Source organism: Psittacula echo (assembly GCF_963264785.1).
Source record: "Psittacula echo genome assembly, chromosome: 13".
Lineage (NCBI taxonomy): Eukaryota > Metazoa > Chordata > Aves > Psittaciformes > Psittacidae > Psittacula > Psittacula echo.
The window spans coordinates 999,398-1,013,899 of NC_137749.1; the positions used below are offsets into that span (position 1 = coordinate 999,398).

Genomic DNA, 14,502 nt, shown 5'->3' on the forward strand with positions numbered 1-14,502 from the left:
CCACGGGCAGGGACCCCTTCCACTGGAGCAGGATGCTCCAAGCCCCTGTGTCCAACCTGGCCTTGAACACTGCCAGGGATGGGGCAGCCACAGCTTCTCTGGGCACCCCGTGCCAGTGCCTCAGCACCCTCACAGGGAAGAGCTTCTGCCTAAGAGCTCATCTCAGTCTCCCCTCTGGCAGGTTAAAGCTATTCAGTACATTATCCATTATACGAAGTTCCAGAGGACAGGATATATATTTTTTCTACTTTAAAGCCCAGAATTAATCTGCAACTCCTCTGGGAAATCACACAATTGAGTATTTCCAACCCCTCTGCACCAGCACGCATGGAAGCACATCAGGCTGCATCCCAGCAAAGAAATGCTCAATTATTTATGACCAGAAGAAAACCCAAAATGAATACATACATTTTTTATAGTGACTTTGGATACTATTTGACCCTGACACAAAAGACAGACTTCTCCTTAAAGCTGCCTGCACATAAAATCTGCAGTGGGAATGTTCATCAATATCCCTCTAAACGATCTTCAGTGTCATTCATGCAAGTATCACTTTTACTTTACCACAAAACAAAGTATGTTTAAAGAAATTTAGCATCTAGTAACATTTAAATCATGACACAGAAACTAGATCTCATACCTAACCCTACTCTGGTGAAGAGAGACCGCACACAGTACGCATTTTCTCTCTTTCACTGCCCACACCCCAGTTTGATACAAGTGGAGAATCACTGTGAAACTGGCTGGAATTTGGGGGTTGGAACTAGATGATCAGAAGGTCCTTTCCAACCCAACCCATTCTATGATTCTATGAAACATCTGACATGAATCATTTCTGTTTCAGTTTACAGTCACCCAGTTTCCGACCTCGACCTGCGGTTTGGGGTTTGTGCCGTTTTTAACTGATCCTATCAATGGTGCAAGGAGAGCACGAGTTCAACGGATTCAGAAACCCTCCCGCAGGCTCTCCAGAATCCAGGTTTTAGTCTAAACTTGAACTGAAAATAAGAAGTAACATGAGAAAGAAGAAGATCAGTCTTCAAGCAGTGTTTTAAATAGGGGGGTTTTGCTCATCTAGTTACTTCCTAATTTTGATGGTGCCTACTTCTGTATGGTGGCTGTTTCCCCAGGTCAGAAACAGAATCTCAGGAGAAAAGCACTTCAACAACTAACCTGCCTTTTTGCTTGTACAGAAAACCCACCAAGCATGTACCTATTTTCCCTATTATATGGCTGCACTTCATTCAACATCAACATACCGGAACAGAGTAAAATTATCACAGTGCTACAAGTCTCATGGACAATGTTAAGAAAGAAACCCAAGGCTCTGACACTTCCCCCCTCACTCAAGTCTTAGGTCAGTAGCTAATGTACAACCTGTAGGTGACTTTGGCTCTCAAAACAATCTGGTTTTAAACACTTAGCATGGGGTTTTGGGTGGCCCCTCCTGCTCACCACAGTCCTCTCCCCGGAAGGACAGAGGATTTCAGTCCACCACCAGCTCCCAGCACGCCCAAGCCAGCCCCACCACTTGCACGTCCAAGCTGCAGCTTCAGAGCCATCTCAAGCAGACTAGAAGCAAGATCTGCTAATAATTTTGTCATCCCCTGCTCATTTAACAGTAAAAACCTCAGGTGCTTTTCTCTACTCCCAACCAAGTTTTACCGCTTTCGTTGTTCTGTCCTCAGGGGCCTATTTAATTAGTTCAGAATGCCAACAGCACATAGATCTGATGCTTAAACTAAACAATAGCTTAAATAATGCTCCAGGGAGGTGCTTTTCCCAGCCTGTTATTTTTAGGCATCTCGGGGAGCGCAGTGCGCTGTGCTACCACACTGGCAACAGAAAGAGGAAGAGCAAGAATGTTTTTCTCAACAGATTTTCACTCAAGATCCACCTAGTGATTAGCCTTGAGATTCTGAAATAATCAAATACACTGGGTCCATAAGTAGAGAAACAAGCAACAGAAAGCGTGATTCACTGCCCTAAAAAAAAAACCTCTTTAGCTGTTCTCACCCTTGTTTGGAGGGGTTTGGGCTTTTCTCAACGTTGTCACTGACAGAGCTGGAGGAAACAGCAGCCACAACGGCCAGGAGCACGTTTCCCTCTAACTGCAGAGGGCAGGCAGAAAAGTCCCTCCCTGCAGATGGAGGTTGTCTGTGCAGGAGGAACTACAAGAGACCCAACGCTCATCTGCTCTGGAAACTCAGCTAAAAGGAATATACATTAGCTATACTTAGCTGCTGCAGTGTAAAGGGAGCAGATAAGAAGCGAGAGCCCCGCAGAAGACGTGCATGTGTAGGAAGAAGCACTGATGCAGATGGCAAAATGCTCACCCTGGCTGGGAAGACCTCCAACTTGGAGCCTGCTGATTTAAGAGGATATGAAAGACAGTTAAATGAATCACCCAAGAACGATCATTCCTCACTAAGCAAAAGGAGATGGTAAATAGGAAAAAAAACCCTGTTTGTAACTTGTTACATCAACTACACGGGTTTTAATTGGTTCTTTTTGCAAGTGTATTTCAAGAAAATACACCAGAAATTAGATCCAGCTTCAGGGAAAAAAAACCCATGCAAGCCACTTCCCAGGCAAGGTGAATGCTGAAACTGCAGCACGACCAGCTGCTGAAACAGCTCAAACACCTTCTGGTCTCATCGTTCCCCACGACCCAAACTCAACGGCTCTCTGTAACCGATGAGAAACCGAGATGGGTGTAGACAAACCGCCACAACCCACCAGCTCCCAAGCCGTTACCAGAGAACCCAAGGCTGAACCAAACCAGGACCTGAAGCTGCAGGATGCTTAACTGTCACATCCCGTAAGTCCTAAGCCGATTTTGTTCACTGCCTACCAGCTAGATGCAATTTGTCAGTAAGTCCAGTGTCAGACATAAGAGTCCCTGAACTATAACCAGCAACAAGTTTGCTCCAAAGCACTTAACTTTAATAACCTCGATAATCCTGTTCTAAAGCAACACTATGACCTAATTCACTCCAGTTCACGCTCGGCAGCTGCACTGCCTGAGCAGACCCTGATCCACCCAGCAGCTACACTCGTTCCAGCTCATTCCCAAACTGCCCTCTGGAAGCGGCGCTGTCACAGGCATGCCCACCCCGCAGCACGAGGACAACTCAATCGTGAACCAAGAGTGGGTCCTACACGGAAGTGATAGATACGGGGATACCAGAACACGTCCCTCTTGCTAAAGCAAGCCCATAATCTGGTGTGTAGCAAACAGGATGTGGTAAAATGAAAACTAGCTAGAGGTGGTTACGCACTCCGCTTCGAGGCAGCCTGTACTTCCCCCATGAAGCTTCTGCTGTGGAGGAAGCAGCTTCTGTGGGAACAGCCGGCTGCTGGGCTACTGAGTACTGCCAGAGTGCTTTTCTGTGTCTTCATGTCCTCTGAGTCATTAGGAGATTCTTAGAGTTCAAGATCATTCTGGAGCATCGCTCCTGCAAGCAGTCATCCCCTCTTCGAGAGCGGAGAGCAACCCATTTGCCTTCATGAAGACAAAGATACAGAGGACAGACACTTGTTTAGGCAGATCTTATGAAGCCTCCAGGCCAGTTTCACCCCTGGAAGGCTGCTGCCATTGCCTGCTGATGGAGTTCCTGCTTTTACTGTGATTCCAAAGGGCAGAGCTAAGGTTTTGGTTTCCAAGCTCAAGCTGTCCCTGCAGTTGCACACCTGGGGAAGGTGGCAGGGAGGGAATTTAGGCCAATCTTTTAGAGTGGGCCCTGGAAAACACTGATCCTAAAAGGATTTAAGGGCTCATTAAAGATAAGCACTTGCACCTGATAAGAACAGCACCATAATTAGACATACTGGTAGGAAAACATCCACATAGGACATCAGAAAGAATCATATCAAACAACTGATCAAAGCCCTGGGGTTTGCATTTGAAAGGAGGAGACTGAAAACCAGAGAAAACAATGACCTGGGGCTGCAAGAAAGAATTGTGCTCTGGGGAGAAAAACAGCCCAACAGTGCTTATCTACATGCTTGCTGAAGGAAAGAATAGGTGCCTTGATGAAGCTTTATATCAGTGTACAAGGATAAAACACTGCATACTAGACAGCTCTTTAACTGAGAAAATAAAGGCACAGGAAGAGCCAGCAGCAAGGGGGTGCAGCAGCAGAATTACAGCTCAGGACCCGACACTCATCCGGCTCCGGCTGACTGAAACTCCTCAGAGCAGGAGCTGCCTCCCGGGCCCGGGGCCCAGCCTGAGCCGCATCCCCCCCATGCCAAGAGGTAACAATGAGAGTAAAAAAGTGATCAGGCTTTTTAATGACCTCACCAGATTTAGTTTCACAGCCTCCCGCACCACGCTTGCCTAAAAACGAAGGCACTTCACCACAAGCAATTATGCTAACGTCTGGAAAAAGAACTCATTCAATGGCAAAGAACAAGCTAGAAAATGCAATCAAACTCAAATGAACCACCGCAGTAAGGAAATACAACATTTTCCAGAGCAATGCAAAGTCTTCTGGTAAAAACAGTCGCGTTTCTCTTTAATCTTTGTTTTCTTGCAGTCTAAATCCTACTTTAGAAGAAAGCAGCTGCAGAAGTAACCGAAACGGCACCAAAGTGGTCACGGGCACCCTCCCCATTGCCAGGTAACAAGGGCAAGCGCTGCTTGTACCACGGGGAGAGGAGAGGAAAGCTCCCTGCACGTCTGCGAGCTGTGCACCTCGAGACCAGGGACACGAACTGGTGTGTTAATGGTGTCTCTAAATGGCCAGGGGCTCTCAAACGCCAGGCTCAATGGCCACCAGAATGGGGGACAGAAGAACACAAAGCTAGAATCCTTCCAAGGCTACAGTTACCCAACTGTAATTGCCCTAACTTATTAAATAACAGCAGCATTCTTCACTGTTCTTTGGAACCAACGCTGAACGAAACGTATCCCATTGCAGAAATAGAAATACCGGTTACAGTGAAGCTGCTCTGGGTCTAAGGAGATAAAAAAAAGACAACTCCACTTCACTGCCACCAAGGAGAATGGAACAGTCAGAGCCAGGCTGCGTCGGCCTCCTTAAAATTCCACTTATTTTGCAACTGTCATGCTAGAGCAAATCCTAATGAGTCAGCACAGACATCTAAACTGAAGCACACGCTGGGAGACGTCAGTACAAGCAAACGAGGTATTTACAGTGCAACATTTCAGGCCAGAATAAAGTGATAGCTTTTATGTACAAAAAGACAGACCACACTTCAGCTACTGTAACACAATGGAAAGCTCCTTGAGACTGCTACGAATGCATCCTTTAGACTGGTGCTTCCACAACCCTCTTTGCACAAAGCAATTAAATCCATTAATGACAATCTGTAAATACTCAACCTGGCAATGCTCAAAACTCCCACTCTGGAATATTCTCCCACCTACTGAGCTGCACATTTCTAGGCAACCAGGAAGGCTGGACCTTGCTGCTCCAGCCATGAAACCCAGCTAAAGCTCAACCAGCCCAAAGATGCCCCCATTGCACCACTCTCCCTGGGCAACAATGTGCATGGCACCTTGCTCATGGGCATTTGCTTCCACTGTTAGCTACAGTCTTGGTGTACTTCAGACAGAAATACATCCATTGACCTCCTCAAATCTTCCCAGCCTGCTTTATGGTTTTGTTCCCATTTTGCAAGACAAGAGCAGCTGTATTATCCCAGCAGACATATGCCAAAGGACAAGGATTTCACAAGCCCCTCATGAAATCTGTTCCCCTGCTTCACCACCCATCCTACTACTAAAACTGTTTCAGTCATATCCAGATTCTTCTATAACTCATATGTCAAGCCCCTGGAAAATTGACCAACCTCACCATTTCTGCAACAGCTTTTCTGGTTTTGAAGATTGTTCAACCTCACTTCTCTCTTTTATAGCCTATATTAACACCCTCTTTCAATACTTCCTTGTAGGTTGTGTTTAGCACACTGCTAAGTAAGGTCTGCTCATTCCCACTGCTCTTTCCTGGCCTCTCTCCAGCAGGTCCATGTATATTTTGTAGTCCAGTGCCAGGATGGACACAATACTCTGCCAAAAGAGGATTACTTCACATGCCTCACTGTCTATGATCCTGCTTTTATATTCAGTCGTATGATGTAGCGCAGACAATACAACCTCAGTGTAACAGCCAAGGCAGTTAACAGCGTCTACCTGAGCAGCGGCTCTCCACCCTGGATCTGTGTGATCTCTCCAGCACAGACATAGAGGGCACTGCTGGTTTTGATTGAGAAGCATCACATTTTCCCCCCTCCTCTAGTCAACAGAGTCACACACACAGCATACAGAGGTTCTTCATCCCAACTTTTACACCATTACGTAAAATGCTGCATAGTAACTGATCCCTGATGCTCTGGTGCAAACTCCTTCCACGTTCCCATGGAAGCACTCACTACCTGTTCCTCAAGCCCATCTCCCCAGCAGCTTGCCCCATCACATAGCAGGTTCACCCAGGCCACATCTCCCTCCGTTCCCAGCAAAAGCATAATGTCAGATAGTCAAGACAACACATACAGGATCTTTTCTACTACTGCTCCCTTATCAAGAAGGTGTATTAGCCCTGCAGAGAAAACAGAAAAGTGTAACTGATGTGACACATTACATTGCTGACAAGCCCATACCACGTAATACAATTTTCTCCTTGATGTTTCCAATAATTGAATTATTTTCCCAGTAGTTTTCCAGCCCCTGAAGTTGACAGATTGCTCTGCTTCATCCTCTTCCCTTCCACAGCATTTCATTTTATTGAAGACCTTTGTTTGACTGCGTCCTGTCCCTACTCCAGTGCTCCTCAGACCATCTCCAACACTGGTTTCCAGCAGTCGTTACAGAGAGGTGGCAGGCAAGCAGGTCTTAGTATTTACATGAGGAACATTTCACTTAACTATGACTTACCAATTTTCTGATGAAACACCTTGCCAAAGGTTAATTCACCCCTTTCCTCAAGGTATTTCTGCATAACACTGCGGATACTGAAAAAGAAGGGGGGAAAAAAAAGAGTTACTTGAAACTGCTTATTTTAAACCAGACCTTTAGCATCCTTTGGAGAAACAGATCTCTAAAATGAAACATTAGTGTAGAAGACTCATGCAAGATGAGAGTTTTTATCCCAGTTAGATAGTTGTGGGATGAACTGAAGGGTGGTATAGGGCTGCCAGCAGGAGCAGGAGCACCAATTCTTCCTCAGACACAGAAACTGTAGCAGAAACTCATACGCAGCACCAGGTGGACCCTTGCCTCGGGGTCACAGCACTTCCCAGGGGACATTCTGGTCATCACTTCTGTATTCTTGCATCAGGTTTTAGCTTGCACCATGTAAAACAAGTGTATAAGTCACTCAGAGCTAGAGCAGGCTGTTAGCACTGCAACTGCCATCTATCATTCAGAAAACGAGCCAACACAAGCTCCATTAGGCCCCTAGCTTGGCTGCAATGCACTTAACATCTACTTTGCCTAATTTATAATGTCACAATCACCCATTTAAACCACATTAACAAAGATTTCCTTTATTTGTCAAGTAACCTCAATATTCATTGCAATATAATGCCCATAAAAATTCCATAGGGGCAACAATACAAGTTCATAAATTTGAGAATCAGTGCAGCCCAGCAGCATCTTGGTAAACCAACCCTCCTGTCATAGCACGAAGCCAAAATTCCACTGGACCTTTTCTGTTCCGATTTTACTATTGCTATTTTCATATGTTCTATTTGTTTTTCTGAGAAGTACCACAAGTGCCCTGTAGAAAGTGCTCATGTCTTAAACAAGACTATTCAATATCACTCAGGTTCCTGCAGAAGAAAGACTGAGCACCTTATCCTTGTAAAATGTGGCCTCAGAACTGCTCTGGGTTACCTGAAGCAGCAGAGCCCTGCCTGAAAAAGCAAAGGGCTGAGACCATCCCCAGCCCTGTGTGTCTCTACAAGGACCCATCACCAGAGCTTCTGAAAACCCATCAAATATCAACCAGCATCTCTTCCATCATCTCTGAGGGAGGAAAGTAGCTGCAATCCTCTTCAAATGAGGACCTGAGGCATGAAATCTGCATGACTTGACCAGAAAAACATCTCTAATAAAAGCCAAGAATTAGCTGGAAGGCTTAAACCCCAGCGTAGGGAATCTCTCTATGAATAGTTTTTATGTATATCTCAAAGCCCCGCCTGGAACACAGCTCCACGAACACTGTGATCCCAGGCGAGCACTCTAGAGGGTAAGCACCACGTCAACTTAAACAAGAACGGGGAGGGCTGAACGTTGTTAATCGGGTTCAAGGTTATAAATTATTCAGTGACGAACTTGCTAATCTTTTTATCTGCTCATTAAAAACTATGCCTCCTCTCTGCGTATTTTAACAATCTAAACAAAATACTGATTCCAAGCAAAGAGGAAGCAGTAGATAGAGACTGTGGCTCTGTACTCAGGAAAAGCAAGGTAGTAAAGGAAAATCTCTCACAGAAGTGGCAGAACTTCCAAGTTTGGCTGCCTGTTCTATGGGTAGGCTTTTAAAAATATACATTCAAGTTTAACATGTTTAAAATAGTGATGGTAAAACTTAATTCTGTCATAAATACATAAAATGCGAGCACATTGATGGCAAAATACCTCCAGCTGTAACTGATACCACCATGTGCCAGTGAGCACGGGCAGCATGGCCTGCTCTGCATCCCGCTTCTCCCAACCAGCCCTTCCCCTTGTTTCTCCATGCTTACGGAGGGCTCATAAATGACTACGGTGAGCATCACCATAGACCACAAACTTCTCTCCTGGTTGACCTGAGCCCATCAGAGCGCCTGCACTTGGAGCACTCTTGTGCAACGTCCCGTTCCCACTGACCACTAGACCGTTAGTAACAGAATGAGCCCTTTTAATAATAATGACACCAAGAAAGCTTTTCTCTGCTCCAACAAGGGCACTGCAAGAAACTACACAAACACAGCCCAGTCTGGACAACAGGAGGAGAGAATGAAATACTTAACGTGTGACTGAAGGGGCCAGGAAAACACTCTGATTGTGATAGGCACAAAGGAGTGCGCCTCCCCCTCTCCCTCGAAACGCAGCGCTTCTGGTCTGGTGGATAACATGTCAAAGGAACAAAATGTTTTGGCAGCTACAGAATCTGAACAAATCTGTAAAATGATCACAGGCTCCGGGAGTCCACACTGCATTCCAGCCTCTGAACACAGACTGCCACCCCTTCAGAAGCACTTCTCCTTATCCAGATGAATAAAGAGGAATAAAGGACATGGACTAGATTATGACTACCCCGAATCACCACCTTCAGCTCTCACACAGACGTCAAAGGTAGAAATCCTTCTGTGTTCAAAAGAAACGAAGCAGAGTCCACGTATGCTTCAGAAGGATGGAAAATCTTGAAATGGAGCCTAGCACATTCCATAAACAGGAAGGAAGAAGCCTCTCTGCTTCCATACACTGAATCATCAGTTGCCCTACACACAAACAATCTGGGTTAAAAGCTGCGTTTCACAGAGAGGTAACCATTTCTGAAAAGCTTTCTATACCCACATGTGCTTTCAGCACAAACCACGCACTAATGCGAAAGTGGACTTCTTTGCACAAGTTCATCTCAGTTCACAGCATGATCTACTTTAATAGCACCACGCAGGAGAAGCAGAAACAAAAGCTGGATAAAAATTAAATTCAGAAACAAAAGCGTATCTGACTGCGCAGCGGCAAAACCTGTCCATGTATCTTCTTCCTTTCTGAAATAGAGAATAGCAAACAGAAACATCAGAAAGGTTCAGTTCACTGTCCACATACCACAGGGCAACTGAAATAACAAGTCCATTTAGGGGAAATCACAAGTCAAGTTTAAGATTTTCTGAGAAATGCAACAGGGACTCTGGACACTTCATTGCTGGTTTAACCAGCACTGAACTGAAGTGGGGATCTGGGAGCATGATGCAGCCCTTTGCCCTTGACGAGGCAGGGAAGAGAGTTGCACTGTGCCAAGGTCAGCCAGAGACAACTAATGCAGAGGTGACCCACCAGCCAAGTTTTGGGAGAGCTCTTCATTGCAGATAAGGCAGTCACCTCCATTCTTGGCACTGCAGACTATACCCACGTAGTGCCTCATGCTGACGTTGAGGAGGTCAACGGGATGCTGCAGGCACTTGACACACTCATCTCTGGCAGCCCCACAGGAGAAGCTGCCCTTAAAGCAAAGGCTGAACAACCCAGCAGCTCTGAGTGTACTGCCTGCCCAGGAGCAGGCAGGTGGATGACAGTGATATCTAACTATAACTCTGTGAGCAGCACAGGTCACTCTAACCTGGTCAGCTCCTCCACTGCCCCAGGAGAGGGGTTTGTTACAAGCATGAGCTGAAGAATCTGTTCAAAGGAGCTTTTAGCTACATCTTGAAGCTGTAGTTACTACAGCCAGCATCTCTGTCTTCCAGACTTGATCAAAGAAACACACTGAAAAGCAACCTTCAGGTTAAAACACATTTGGCAATTCAAAAGCTCTCGCTGTCTACCAGCATGTGTGGTGGCACATGGTCTGACAGGACATAGCCGACTGCCGCGGGGCCAAGGTCGGTACAGGCGGAACTTGTCTACTTCAAATCACAGCATCTGAAAACCAGGAAGAAAACATTATGTTCTATTTAAGACAGAAAAGGATGTGTATGGAACAGGCATCATTCACCCACAGCCCTCCCCCTCCCTGGTGAGCTACACCAGCAGTAGCAAACCAGGAGGTCCCTTGAAGAGCAGGGTGAGGATGAGGGCATAAGCAGAAACAGAAGTTAGGGAGGAGGGCAAAATGAACAGCATTCATTTTAGCATTTCCTAGAAGTTGTGCTCTTAATTTCAAAGCTGCATGGATTCTCTCCCTGCAGGTCTGATACACTGCATTGTGCAGGAGTTCTTCTGAAAGAATCTTGCACCTAGGAAATGAAAAGGGTAAAGAAAAATGTGATGGTACGTGTGTGAATACATACTACTGGAACTCGATCAAGAAGCTATTTGCTATTGGCCTTACTATATCTTAAAGGAGCTTTTAATTATTTATCATAAAAGGCCATTGTTTTTTCTTATAAATCACTAACAGTTCAGGTTTGTGGGCTATTATATATTGCAGAGATGCACCCAACAGCTCGAGGAGAAAAATGGCTTTATTGCAAGCATTAAAGAATCGTACCCACGTTAGGAATCCACAGTTACACTCACTACTACATTCACCTATAGGCTGAATCAGAAAAAGGGGAACAGAAAACCAAACCAAGAATGAAATGGCAGCTTTAGGGAGGCTGGCCTGAGAGCAGAGTGCAGTATACGACTCTGCCATCATTTCCTGTACCATCCTGGGCAAGCCCTGAACATTCTCTGCCTCAGCTCTCCAGTCTGTAAATTAAGCTGGGTTTCTTTTCGTCCTCCTCTTTGTTGTCAGGGCAGTAGCATCCTTCTGCATGTGCGTATCCTGTACCCAGCACAAGTTCCTGATGGCTCCTGGCACATTCAAGAACTGCTTAGATGCTAATAATTATTTCAAGAGAATGTAAGATATTCAGCAGCTAAACCACCACTGCCTCTGGCTGCCGACCTTAGGCACCACCTTCCCACTCTCCCCATTCCAGCATCCCGTTTCCACGCTGGACAGTCACCTTCCATTTATTCTCATCTGCCTTCTCCTCTCCCTTCTTGTTCTTACCCCCTATTTCCTTTTTCCCAACCTCTCTCTCATCCTGCTCTCACCTTGCTCACTGTGTTCATCACATCCCCTCATCCCATCCCTCCATCTCTGCTTTCCTCTTTGCCTTCTCTTTCTGCACAAATACTCCAGCCCGCGCCCGCAGGTAAAGTTTCCCAAAGACCTGAGCTTGCTGCAGTCAGAAAATAACTGAGCTCACTTAAGACTCAATTTCAAATGAGGAGAAAATCTGGAAGCCTGAAGTATAATCCTACCAATGCATCATCAGTAATACAGCTTCTCCTCACAAGTATTTTTACTGAGGTTTTGTGGAGAAGGAAAGAAAACAAGTCACATAACAGAAGGCGACAGGGAGAAGAAAGGAAACATCTCAACATAATGAGTAAATCTGTGCGACTGATTACTAAGGGTGCTGTTATTTTCTTGTAGTATATTCATCACTGGCATGAAGAATCGCTCCAACTGAACAGAAAATTCCCCGTGAACGAGACTAAACGGCAACAATCGCTGGATCACAGCCCCCAGCTCAGCTTCATGCTCCACTTCAGGGGTGAAGGCAAAGGGCAGACACTCGATGCAACCAGTAAAAAAGAATCAGCTTCCCTCCTGTGTAAGAGGTAAAAGAGATGGTGAACACATCACAAACCACTCAAGCCATTTCATTTTGCTTCCTCTCAGCCTTGCACCCAGCTCAAAGTTCAGCAGAAGTTAATACTTCTCCAAATTATTTTGTTCTCAGATCCTGTAAAATGTATTTTACACATCGCAACACTTGTTCGAGCGGTTAATGGGGCAAAGTCCCAGCATGTAAAGCTAGAAGGGACCATGAGACCAACTACGTATTCCTTACTTGTAAAATTCCATATGCGGAGAGAAAAGAAATCATGAGAAGACTGTAGAAAAAAAAACAAAATCCAAACATTTTTGGACAACAATGAAATAACATGGGAAATATATGTTCCTTCTATTCTTTTGCTTCTGAGCATCCTATACTATCCTAGCCTATTACTGCAATACCCTTGATGGCAATGCAACATCCAGTTGACTTCATTATTTAATAGAGAAATAAAAGCGATGGTTGGTGCTACATTAATTAGAGCACACACTCATCCTAATCTTAGTCTCATCAGCTGACAGATAACGTGAAGGAAACCAAACTTCATCTCCCTCCACCAACGCAGCAGCACAGGCACCTGCAGCATGGGTCCTGGTCATTCCTGCATGGATGTCACAAAGGACAAGAACTGGGATAGAAAACAGAAAGGGAAGGAAACTGGCACCTACTTCCACCCAATTTTCTGCCCTTCCGCACCCTCTGAAGCTGATGCCAAGCCCACTGCCAAGTCACTCACTGCAGCCAACTAATGCTCTTGTACCTGTCAAGGACAATTAACAGCGTATTCCACCCTGTTGATGATGGAAGGGAATGAAGCTCAGCCACACATTCCCACCTCCCCCCCTCCAGTGCATGCATCTCATCCAGGAGATGAAGCAGCTTCACTTATGCAAATTGTAGTAATGGAGCAAGTTCACAAGTAGAGAGCCAAAAGCAAGAGCTGCATAGTGATGATGTCAAAATATGCACTATCCTCGTGTTCCTTGAGGATCGGCTGCATTATCATTGCTGGAATCTGAGACTAACATAAAAGCCTCTAAGTACATGAATTTTTCAGGAATAATTACACTGCCTGGTAATGTCAACGACTTGCCCTTCCACCAGAACGCTGCGACTGAGAGAGTACAAGGAGGAGAAATTGGAGCAAAACTGCATCTCCTCGCTCCTGCAATTAAGTAATTTGTCACTCATCATTCTTGCTCTTAAACAAATACAAAACACTGAAGACGTGCCAATCTTTTTTTAATCTTATCTTCCCATATCTATAAAATGTTTAGATCTTTCTTTAAATGCAGTGTGCAACCATAAACATTAAGTGAGCTACCACAAACTACGGCCAACGTTTTCTTTCGCCTGTGATTTATTTATTCATTTATAGTCTCCGGATGCAATTGTACAGAGACATCAGTGTTTATTTGCACTATCCAAACCCATCAGAAACTTGCTAAAACTGGACCACAGATCCTGCCCCAAAGGCCTCTGAACTGCCAGCATGACAGGGTCAACAAGCCCAACTCAAAGCAAGGACAGACTGGCACACCGCCAGCGCAGCCAACCCTTCCTTCTTTAGAGAAGTGCCTTTAAAAGGTTTAGTAATGCAAAACGGATCAAAAGTGAAACCTTTCACATAATATGTGGCCTAAGAATCACCTCTTCCCAGAAGTCTTTTAAACAAGTTCAAACTACAGGAGCTGGTGCTTGCTTGTGCATCACCAACACACGGCATCGGCCGGGCTGCGTTGCTGTTTGCCTCTAATAAAGGCTTTGATTTGCAGAGCTCTACCTGAGAAACCTGCCCTTTCCCCAGTTCCCTTCTCCACAGGACATGACACACGCTGACAGGATGAATTCCTGGCACACTGCAAGGGGACTGGGGGGGTTCTGCATGAACCGGGGGGGTGTCTACATGTATCCCAACCTCTCAGACATTATTATTTATGAAAGGCATATTTATATAGGTGTTTACTCAGTACTGGGATTATTTTCTTGCAGAAACTAACAAGCATGGGGTGAAGCTCTTGCTGTGGGGAGCAGCTGTATTTTCTAAAGCTAGGAACTGCTGCTTTTATCTCAATTTAGTTCAATTAAATTGTGTTATTCAGTTTACGCACCTGGACCTGACGGCTCCTGATTGGCTTTTTTCTAATTCTACTAATTACAAAAAAAGAAATAATAACATTGTTATTGATAAGAAGATTAAACCAGGCCATT

General features: G+C 45.2%; 1 protein-coding gene across 1 annotated transcript in view; it reads right to left on the reverse strand.

Moving 5' to 3' along the window:
* The window catches only part of GRK3 (G protein-coupled receptor kinase 3), a 56,489-nt gene that overhangs the window by 34,814 nt on the left and 7,173 nt on the right, over positions 1-14,502 (reverse strand). Inside the window, exon 2 of the mRNA XM_080628383.1 lies at positions 6,902-6,978. Coding sequence (XP_080484509.1) covers positions 6,902-6,978 — 77 coding nt within the window. The remainder of the gene's footprint in view (positions 1-6,901; positions 6,979-14,502) is intronic.